The sequence below is a fragment of the Schistosoma mansoni genome, chromosome 2 (genome assembly GCF_000237925.1).
Source record: "Schistosoma mansoni strain Puerto Rico chromosome 2, complete genome".
NCBI classification, from domain to species: domain Eukaryota; kingdom Metazoa; phylum Platyhelminthes; class Trematoda; order Strigeidida; family Schistosomatidae; genus Schistosoma; species Schistosoma mansoni.
In genome coordinates this window covers 32,718,789-32,730,798 of record NC_031496.1, presented here as the reverse complement: position 1 = coordinate 32,730,798, position 12,010 = coordinate 32,718,789, and the positions used below count along the sequence as shown (strand labels likewise).

Sequence of the window (12,010 nt, the reverse complement as noted above, 5' to 3'; positions counted from 1 at the left end):
AAATGAATGTAAAAGGCTTTGAAATTCTATTATGTAACTCATTGACAAACTAAAGATAATAATATCTATTTATTATTAATAACAGCTGATATACATTAGGCATATTATTTACTTACATGTGATAATCATTAATACAAACTAACTATCCATTACTCTAATGTGGATATCAATGAATGATAAACTTTCTTTCTTTTTTATTTGGCTGAAAAAAAATCATTTTCACTTATCAACCAAAAAGTACTAAACAACATTGAATAAGTTCAGTGGTTGTTGTTAGCTTGTATCTTTAGACTGCAATTGATCAGTCTCTTGTAGACATATGTGCATCTTATGCGAACTGCCTCGATATTGCCTGAAGTTACAACAACAAGTGAATATAACTTCACCCCATTACACAAGCGAGTGACTATCAGGACTTGGTAGCTAAGTGGATAACGCAATGGCGTTTGAAGTGAACGGTAATCGGTTAGAGTTCCAGAGTGAATATCAACTCTGAGATGTAGGTGCATCCAGCTGATGAGTCTCAAATGGGACGAAATGCGTGTTCTGGATTCCACTACTAGCAACTATCCATATTTGCTTATAATGCTTGTGAAATAAGACTATATCGAGGCAATACGCACAGTATGCACATATGCCAATAAGAGAGAGACTGATGAGTTGCAGTCCTAAACATCAATGGGAAGATTCAAAACAAACAATACTAAGTGAATTTAATCAGTCAATTGGTTGTAAACACCATGAAATCCGGTACACATGTTAACCAATCCAATTTATCACACTTCACGCTAGTACAGTGATGTAAAATCAAAAACAGTATCATATATAAGAAGTAAAGCAGATCTATAGAGATTACTCCATTCTACAAGTTTACATTATGGAATAAATCTTTAAAGTGAAGATTAAAATGTAGAAAGCACTAGAGAGCTATTTTATCCTAATGTAACATTCCCCAGCAATTTTCACTTAAGATCCCACCTATTGATTTGACCTAGAACCTTTAGATTTCTCGTATGCGGACAGTTAGAATTCCCAAATTTAGTTGGTTTTTTTAGTATCAACTGAAAAAACGCAGTCCTTTTTGGTTTTGTACAGTTATCCAACCGTAATCGTACTATTGTGTCAACTATTTTCAAATTGTACCATATCCACTTAAAGCTCCTATCCTAATAACTTTATATTTCAAAATATATAATGATAAGTTCGATCTTTGAGTTCAAACACTACTATTACTAATAATAATATTATTAATTTGTCTATTTATTCTTTGAAGAAGTGGCTTAAATGGAGTTGCGAAACGCCATAAAACTTAAAAACTTAATTTTTCTACTCATTTGGGATATTGCAAATATTAAATGGTTGGGATCATGAGTCAATTGAAGCTAGAACACCGTGAAAAACCTGGGAGCACTGAATGAGACTGATAGATCCTTGGTTCGAATCTCGCGAGGCAGGATCGTGGATGCGCACTGCTGAGGAGTCCCACAATAAGACGAAACGGCCTTCCAGTGCTTCTAGGTTTACCATGGTGGTCTAGCTTCAATTGACTCATGATCTCAAATATATAAAATTACTAAAATCTCCACAAACCCCCTTCTGGTATTGCAAATATATTATTTTCATTTACAAACACTACTCTGTTTACTCCACTTCTTCCAACATAGAATAATATGATTACATACTGTCCAAAAATGACTACGTTATATCTCAAAGCCAAATTTATAGACTAATGAGGCAAGATTATGGTTTATGGCCGAGCCAATAAGAAGGGTTTGAGGGATTTCAAGGTCACAGCGCCATTTTCAGTACCTGATGCTTATGTACAATCAGTTTACAAAGGATTTCAAAGAAAACGTGACAATCAGGAAACTGCAATAAATGGGACTACTAAAATGTTCCTTTATTTGTAATTGCGGTGATCAAATGAATTGTACGCCTTGTGAAGACTACCGTGGTGTTGTCCTTCAATGCAACATATGTTTGAGGAAGATGTCTGCTAGAATAAAAACCTTTTTCTCTCGATCCAGATTGAGACTAAGGCATATTATAATATTTGCCGCCAACTGTATAATAAAAGCATCAGTAACATTGGCTGCAATAATCACAGATGTTACTGAAGCTTCAGCTATTCAGTGGTATGAGTATCATAAGGACATATCCATAATAAAATTGATAAACTTATACAACGGGAGTACACACAAACAATAATGAAGATATGTGGTCGAGGCTTAGAGGGTTTTAATGACCTCATCATAACTCTAAAGATCGACTATTATTTAGCCATATGGATGCATCCCTTTACCTTATGTATTACGATTTTAGAACCTTTGAATCTCTTTCTAACCTTGACAAGTTTTTGGACCAAGTAAAAGAAGTGTATACACTTTAATTCTTTGATCTTTTATAATATATTTTTACTCTATAATGAATATTTCCTGATTGGCTAATCTTTCCCAAGGTCACTTCAGATTCGTTCAAAGATCGTCCATAAATTATAGTCTCACCACCAATGATTAATCCCAAATGAGTTGAATTCGTTAATAAATTAAAAATACTATATAGTTGAAATCATGAGTCAATTAAAACTAGACCACCATGGAAAACCTGGAAGCACTGGACAGCCGTTTCGTTCTATTGTGGGACTCCTCAGCAGTGCGCCTTCACGATCCCGCCTGACGAGATTCAAACCCGGGACCTATCAGTCTCGCGAGCGAGCGCTGGGTTCGAATCTCGCGAATTCATGGTGGTCTAGCTTCAATTGACCCATGATTTCAACTATATCTCCACACACAAACCCCCTTCTCATAATTTAAAATAAATATTTTTTTCTTTTTTATTTTTCTAAAATAATTTAGGAATGAAAATCCTTCATCTCGATTGTTTGAATTGAATTATGAAAAAATTAAAGAAGATATTAAAATGATGAATGATCGTAAAAAGTGTTATTTACTTCAAGCATTACGTTGGGTAAGATCACCATGACAACTAATAATAATAATTCACTTGGTATTACTTGTTTGAATCTTCCCATTGATGTTTTGAGGACTGCAACTGGTCAGTCTCTTATTGGCATATGTACATACTGTGCATATTGCCTCGATATAGCCTTAATTCACAAGCATTATAAGCAAAGATGGATAGTAACTAGCAGTGGAATCCAGGAAGCACGTTTCGTCCTATTTGGAACTCGTCAATTGAATATACCTGCATCTCGGAGTTGATGTTCTTTTTGGTACTCGAACCCAGCACCTTTCGCTCCAAACGCTATCGCGTTATCCACTCAGCTACTGAGTTCTGATGATGAAATATTCCTAAATATCTATCTATCTCCTTGAAAAAGCTTGAACCAAATCGCCAGGTGAAATGTTGGATTGACTTCAAATTCATTTACTGAGATCTTACAAATACGTTCTTCTTCCTATTTAATGTCGTCCGACATCAACTCGGAGCCCAAATACTGTGAAAGTATTCGCTCGAATTTAGATGAAAGTTCTTATATATTCCTATATCATCTCAACAAATATTATTTTTAATGATACTTTCTCATTTTATGTTTCTGTTATGTCTTGTGGCCGAGTGGATGCCCAGTTAATGTATGAAGTGATAAGTTCGCCAATCAGAATGCAGCGAAGTATGGATTGGAACAGTGACACACGAAAACCGTACTAGCAGTCTAGAGTACGTATCGGTCCTGGTTACTGCCTAGTCCAGCCAGTTAAGTCCAGAACACCAACAACAGCCTCTGTGGTATGAATCCTTATATTTCAAACATACTGAGTTTATATACCAAACAGACTGACTACATCGTTTCAATAAAATAGAAAATAACATTTGTAGAAGAGTTAGCCAGATGTGGATGTGAATAGAGGGAGCAGTAATTAATAGACTGGTTATAACTCAGGAATGGTAAATCGTATATTAATAGTCCAAGGGTCAAAATAAAGTTCACAATGAAAGGAACATGAATATGAGTAGTTTAATTATTTAGGAAATATACAATAAAAATTATATGCATAATATTGGCCTATAAATGTGGGACTCCTCAGCAATGCGCATCCACGATCCCGCCTCGCTAAACTTGAACCCAGGACCTACCAGTCTCGCGCCAGAGCACTTAACCGACAGACCACTGAGCCCGGATAGTGACTAGCAGTGGAATCCAGGACGCACGTTTCGTCCCATTTGGAACTCGTCAACTGGATGTACCTGCATCTCAGAGTTGATATTCACTCTGAGACTCGAACCCAATACCGTTCTCTTCAAACGCCATCGCGTTATCCACTTAGCCACTAGGCACAAATAAATGAAATGATGTTTTGTACTGTCCATAAATGGATCTCAAAAGTTATCATTCACTATTGTTATCAGAGGCATAACAGTTTCTTTTGTGTTTTGTTTTTCAGAGATTAACAAAATCTAAAGTATCACAACGTGAACATTGTTTAACATCATTTGTTCGTAATGATATACTTGATTTAACAACAATTGGATCCATTAAAGATATTGATATAAAACATGCACCATTACTTTATTGTTTAAAATCAAAACATCATCGTGTACGTGAATATATGGCACGTTTTATTAATGCACTTGCTTCTTTATGCCGAGGTAATGTTATGTTATGAATGTACAAATGAATATGTAAGTTTTTAGTTGAAATCATGAGTCAATTGAAGCTAGATCACCATGAAAAACCTGGAAGCACTAGACGACTGTTTCGTCCTATTGTGGGACTCCTCAGCAGTGCACATCCACGATCTTGCCTCACGAGATTCTAACCCAGGACCTGTCAGTCTTGCGCGTGAACGTTTTACTTCTAGACCACTGAGCGTGGTCCAACGGTGTTAATGTCTAACTTCAATTGACTTATGATCTCAACTACAAAATTATTAAAATCTCCACAAAACCCCCTTCTGAAAATGAATATGTGTCTTACATATAATTTAATTTTTAAAATAATCTTATGAGCTATCGATGATATGATTTTATTATATTCAAATATTCTGTGTAAGCTTCTTATTGATCACCTGACAGTTGCTAATACTTTGACCTGGTGGTAGAGCTTGCCTGTCGTGATGAACCAATCGAGATATACTGACGAGAACAGTGGTTTCTCAAGGTCCTAACATAACACTCAGGTTGGTTGAAGAACGGTAAGACTAAAAGCAGCAAACCCAGGGTCCGAGGGTGAAGCCATAATGTTGAATGTACAGAGGTATGACGGTAGTAGGGTGTTTCCTTTGGACAACCAGCATAACAGCAGTGCTGTATTCCTTTAAGGAATGGTGGAGTTAGAAATGGTTGACTCTAGAAATGTAAACCTCACCTTATCTCACGGAATTCGATCTCTGGTGGTAAGGTTTCAACAATTATGGCGCTGAAACGAAAATTACTCACATAAAGGTCGCGTGTGATCAGCATTACGGTCACTCTTTCAGGTCACTAAGACTAAATCAAACCCAATTTCCTTTCCACGTATCGGTACGGACAACCAGGAATTGATAAGCACTCTTATACATCTAACAGCACTCAAGATCACTGTATTCATAATCAATTTTCTTCTTGAATTCCTATTATTCCTCCTACCTAGATTGAGTGACTCTTATTCATCAATTTGTATTAAATTCTAACTGTGCATTATCGACAATACTATGAAAATGTAGCTTCAGAAGTTAGTTTATTGCTCCAACCTATTCGATACATAACTAGATACTCAATACTAATCAATAACCCGATCCGATACTCGTCAGGTTAAGGGTGCGGAAGTTTGTGGAGCTATATACTAAGAAAAGCATTTGTCTTATCTCTCCTATTTTGCAATAGTTGACTAATTATAGTCAGTTCATGATACAAATCATAAAACTAAGTATTTACTTGTTTTTGAGAAAAACCTACTGTCTATGGGTTAACGATATTATCCAACTGCTGAAGCCTAAATAGATAGAACGAGGTTCGGACGAATAACCTGATAACTGAAATTTGAGTAGTTTAACTTCGTGTTTACAAGTTATAAGTATACTTGAAAATGAAATATATGCCATTTATTAACTGGGCTATTATGATTCACTACAAAACTTGATAATCTTGTTCAAAGTTTCAAGAGATATTCATATATCATTTTGCTGATAAGTAGTTGATCTCAAAAACGAACACTAACTCATAAACTCAACTACTCAGTTATTAATATTGTAATCTATGGCAAAGACGAGATATTATGCGCAGCGATTCTCTCTGTTCTATTTTACGGCTATGAAACGTGGCCATTAAGAGTAGAAGATACTCATAAGTTACCAGTATTTGACCACAGATGTCTTAGAAATATTGCTCGCATCTACTGGGATCATTGGGTAAGTAACAGTGAGGTTAGACACAGGGTTTTAGGGAATGATGGTAAATCAGTTGATGAAGTCATGAATCTTCATCGACTGAGATGGTTGGGCCACGTGTTACATATGCCTGGACACAGATTACCACGACACGCTATGTCGACTAGTATAGGGGATGGTTGGAAGAAAGTTAGGGGCGAACAAACCAAAACGTGGCATCAGTGCTTGAAGTCACTAACTTTTAGTCTGAGCCATGTCGGTAGATGTAGACTATTTGGTTGGGGTCGGCGTGACTATCGTAACCAATGGTTGAAGACTGTGTGTGACATGGCTCAGAATCGATCACAATGGCGTAGGTGTATACACTCTTTATCTTCCTTTAAACCTTAAGATTAAAATTGCTTCATAACTTTTTTCCTTCCTATACTATATACTTATATACAACCTTTCTTTATATACTAGCACCACTAAATTAGTTACTTCTATGAATCCGGTGTTCATCTTGTTGTGCTTATGAGTGAGATGTGGCAACTTGGACCGATGCATATATGTGCTTAGTACTACGTTGTAGTTGACTACTACTATTGTTGAATTATGTTAATTTCTCTTCACATTTAACGTTAAATGTATTGTTTTCTTCTGTTTTTGTCTACAAGGACGTGCCTATCTGTCACAGAATAGTTTAGTTATTGAAATTCTAATTGATGAAGTACGTAAAGAACAAGATGAATGTATCACAAGAGAAAATTTTGTTGGTGCCCTACAGAAAATGAGTTTGAGGTAAAGCAAAATGTTTTGTTTTCATGTAATGAAATCTATTACTATTATTATTATTATTACTATTGGAAAAGGGTTTTGCAATATGTGGGTATGGGTTGAGGAGAGTCCTCTCTTCCTCTTGGAACACTCTTATATGGTCACGTGCATACCGCTACTGTCAGGGAAGTCCTACTGATTGCCTTCCAGTTTCGGATGTGCTGTTTGTGAAATTGAGAGAACGAAAAACGATATTCCGACGCTTTAACCAGATCGGTGAACACGGAGAGTCCACCTAGGGGAGTTGGAAAACTATGGTTCCAAACCAATGATGCACATGGGCTCCAAGATCCTGAAGGAACATATGGCGTATGAACCTGTTGTTGGCCACCGTCTACCATGGGACTACATCTTTTGACGTCGCTCCACCGTCCTGTAGATTAAACTTCTAGGTCAAAGGCTTGAAGTGTACCTCCCTAGGAGAACGATCTGCTTCGGTTCGGGAACTCAAAGAGAATCTCAAACTATACAATTATTCAATGATTTGCGTGGTGCTTATGTATTCAGTGCCCCATTGTACCAATGTTTATGTGTTTAAATAAATAATATAATATTAATAACAATTATGTGTATAAAGAGATATCTTAGGTTGACTTGATCGTAGATTTCCATGTGTAATCTATTTTAGACAAGAACTAAAGTCTACTGAACTACCATTAAACTATCTATCTATCTATCTATCTATCTATCGATCTGTCTATCTATCTATCTACCTACCTATCTATCTATCTATCGATCTATCTATCTATCTATCTATCTATCTATCTACCTATCTATCTATCTATCTATCTATCTATCTATCTATCTATCTACCTATCTATCTATCTATCTATCTACCTACCTATCTATCTATCGATCTATCTCCATCTAATCTATCTATCTATCTATCTATCTATCTACCTATCTATCTATTTATCCTCATACAAGTTGTTTAATTTGAGTTTTTCTCATAACCTGAACCCTTTTAAAATCTCATTCAATTAAATGTTACCTTAATTTTGTTTCGTGATTTTCTTCATGGTAATAAAATCTAATTCATTGATGAAGGTTTATATTCTCTCATTAATTGAAATTCTGTTAAGTAAAATAATTATAATGAATTAATCAAAGAAACTTTAAAGGGTAAATAAAAGACTGAAAGTAAACAGGTTGCTATAGGAATTACTTTGTGGAGTTTTGCAAGTAACAATTTTCCCATTGATTCGCCCGATCGTTTTTGCTATCTTGACGTGGCGGTCGAGCTTGACTGTCGTGATGAACCAACCGAAATATACTACCTCGAACGATCGTTCCTCAACGTTCTACCATACCAGACAGGTAGGTTGAAGAACGGTAAGACTAAAAGAAGCGAGCTCAAGGTCCGAGGGTGAAGTCGTACTGTCAACTATACAGAGGTATGATGGTAGTAGGGTGTTTCCTTCAGACAACCAGCATGACAGCGATACTGCCTTCCCACAAGGAATGGTGGATTTAGAGAAGGTCGACTCTAGAAATGTACACCTTAACTTATCCCACGGAATTCGATCTCTGGTGGTAAGGTCTTAACAAGTATTGAGCTAACATGAAAATTCACCACATAAATACCATGTGTGACTGGCCTCAAGAAGTTATCCTTTGGGCGCTGCAGTCACACGTACAGGTCACTGAGACCAACTCTAACCCAATATCCTTTTCATGTACCTTTAGAAGAACCCTTCCACGTTGTGGGCAACTGGGAAGTGATAACCGCCTTCATATCTCTCACATCACTCAAGGCCACTTATTCATTCCACATACAATGTATAAGTGATTAATATATAACAGCAATATTAGCAAATTTTTACCTTATCTATACTTTCTATGATTCGATCCAGATAAACATGAGCTCAGTAACTTCTTTCAAGTGTATGGGTAAAAGTAAAAGGTCTTTCACTACAAGAAAAAATAATAACGAAATTATACTGTTTAACTTAGTCACAAGGATTCTGACTTCTGTAAATAAAAGTTTATGATTTACTGTGTGCAGTTCAGTTTCAGTGTATCCATACAAATTATCACGGCTGCTAGTCACTAACAGGGGAATTCTGATATCAGGTAATATTTATTTTACCATAGTAGAGATTATGAGATCTTTTACACAGCCTATGCTACCAGCGAGTACATATATGTATATTTGAAAGTAACTACAGTATTCACATTAGTTAACTTATTGGTTGATATGTCAGTCATTGATGGCTACCACTAAGTATGATCAATATGAATAGCGAAAAATTGAAATTTGACAAAGAAGCCTTAATGTATTGAATACTGCTCTCTATCAGCATTTATTAACGCGACGGGACTTCTTAGATAGAGCTGTTAGGATATTATGCACCTTAACGATTTAAGACATTGATAAACATAGCTCCAAATCGAGGTTAGTGATGTCTGTCGTGTACTTTGTGCTAGTTACACGGACAGATATCAGTGGTATGTCTTAAGGTAACATGGTGGTTGGAGGTGGTCAACAGGAAACCCTGGACACGGGTTTCGTGCTACTTGGCACTCGTCAGCAAGGTGTACCTGTAATCTTGAGGGAACTGACGCTCCCTGACGGGTTTGATCCCGTGTCACTCAACTTCACAGACAGAGACGTTACCACTGAGCTATTCGGGCCTCCACCGATCTCCTGTAGGACTGAGATTAATCACAATTGATTGATCACTGGGTGGTGATCAATGTCATGTGTATCAAGTCCTTCTTAGTGCTGATCGAATGCTATCGATCAAGTTGCAATGTGGCCACCAGTCTAGGTGGCTCGACACTGCGTGCACTATATATATTATGTATGTTTTAGAAACTGGAAATAGGATTCTCACTGACAGAAGAAAAATATGAGAGGAGGAAGAAAAACAAATGGGAATGCAACAATAGTGGAGTTTATAAGAGGTAATTTAAGGAAGATGGGCAAATGGTATATTCAATATATTGTTTCCATACTTTACAAATGTAGTGTGTGATTTTGCATAGGACAATAAATTGATCTACCCTACCCAAGTCTTCGTTCATTACATCAGTACTATCTATATTTTCAATGTATATGTCCTATATAACTGTTTGTTATTGGTTTATCAACCATCATTATGTCCTTCATTCGCTCATCGTTTTATTTATAATATGGCTACCCACAGATCTTTTTAGATGAATCAAATGTGTTTTATCGGTGAATAAACCTCTGAACTAAATTGCTTTGAGGTATTGGATAATGATGCTAATCACTTTAGTTTCACTGGGAATATCAATCGTTGAAGCGGTCACGTTAAACATCAGTTGCAGTTTGGTTTTCATCTCAGTCAGTCAGCCAGTCAGCTACAACGTAGGACCGGCCACATTTATGCATCGGTCCAAGTTGCCATATCTCACTCATAAGCACAACAAGATGAACACCGGATTCATAGAAGTAGTTCATTTAGTGGTGGTAATATATAAAAGAAAGGTTGTATATAAGTATATAGTATAGGAAGGAAGACATATGAAGCAATTTTAATCTTAAGGTTTAAGGAAAGATAGAGTGTATACACCTACGCCATTGTGATCGATTCTGAGCCATGTCACACACAGTCTTCAACCATTGGTTACGATAGTCACGCCGACCCCAACCAAATAGTCTACATCTACCGACATGGCTCAGACTAAAAGTTAGTGACTTCAAGCACTGATGCCACGTTTTGGTTTGTTCGCCCCTAACTTTCTTCCAACCATCCCCTATACTAGTCGACATAGCGTGTCGTGGTAATCTGTGTCCAGGCATATGTAACACGTGGCCCAACCATCTCAGTCGATGAAGATTCATGACTTCATCAACTGATTTACCATCATTCCCTAAAACCCTGTGTCTAACCTCACTGTTACTTACCCAATGATCCCAGTAGATGCGAGCAATATTTCTAAGACATCTGTGGTCAAATACTGGTAACTTATGAGTATCTTCTACTCTTAATGGCCATGTTTCACAGCCGTACAGTAGAACAGAGCGAACTGTTGCATTGTATACTCGTCTCTTAATTGATAGACGGATATCTTGCCTTTTCCATAGGTGACGTAAGTTGGCAAAAGCCAAACGAGCTTTGGTTTTCATCTGGTTGTGAAACATATCTTCTTCAAAAACTAATCAGCTTTGAAATTTTAAGTTATGATTCATTCGCCTATAATTTAGATGTATCTTCATACTGAATCATGATTGATTTCTTCTTTCATCATTGTGAGAATATTTGGACAGAATAGAATCGAACAAGAGTATTGTTGAGTTTTTCGCCATGCCCAATTCCTTTTCAGTGTATCTAAATGAAGTATACGAGCAAAACTATTGTTAAATTGTACAATACTCTGATCAGCAAAATGAAAAGTTGCTCAACTTCGTGGATCAGTTGAAGTTAGACATTAACACCGTTGGATACCGGCAAGTTCAGTGGTCTATCGGTTAAGTGCTCTGGCGCGAGACTAGTAGGTCCTGGATTCGAATTTCGCTCGCGAGTGAGGGATCGTGGATGCGCACTGCTGAGGAGTCCCGTATTAGAACGAAACGGCCGTCCAGTGCTTCTAGGTTTTCCATGGTGGTCTAGCTTCAATTGATTCATGATTTCAACTATGAAAAAATGAAAAGTGACTGAGAGCCTCACAAATATCTGTATGACTCCGAGATGTCACACAGTATTACAGAACCAGTCAGTTATGAGACGACGATTCTAAGAGTGTAGAATGAAGCATAAAAACCAGAATAATACCATTATTTGCCCGATGAACAAATTTATGTCATCGAGTAACAATTACACTGTATGAATGCTGATATATGCGTGATGCTTACTAGATTTCGTACAACTTATACTGCCAACATTAAGATTGACAAAAAG

General features: G+C 36.8%; 1 protein-coding gene across 1 annotated transcript in view; it reads left to right on the top strand.

Moving 5' to 3' along the window:
* The window catches only part of Smp_066250 (hypothetical protein), a gene marked incomplete at its 3' end in the record, with an annotated part of 10,241 nt that extends 3,131 nt beyond the window's left edge, over positions 1-7,110 (top strand). Inside the window, exons 5-7 of the mRNA XM_018796412.1 lie at positions 2,856-2,967; positions 4,404-4,608; positions 6,983-7,110. Coding sequence (XP_018650627.1) covers positions 2,856-2,967; positions 4,404-4,608; positions 6,983-7,110 — 445 coding nt within the window. The remainder of the gene's footprint in view (positions 1-2,855; positions 2,968-4,403; positions 4,609-6,982) is intronic.
* Between the last annotated feature and the right edge of the window lie 4,900 nt (positions 7,111-12,010).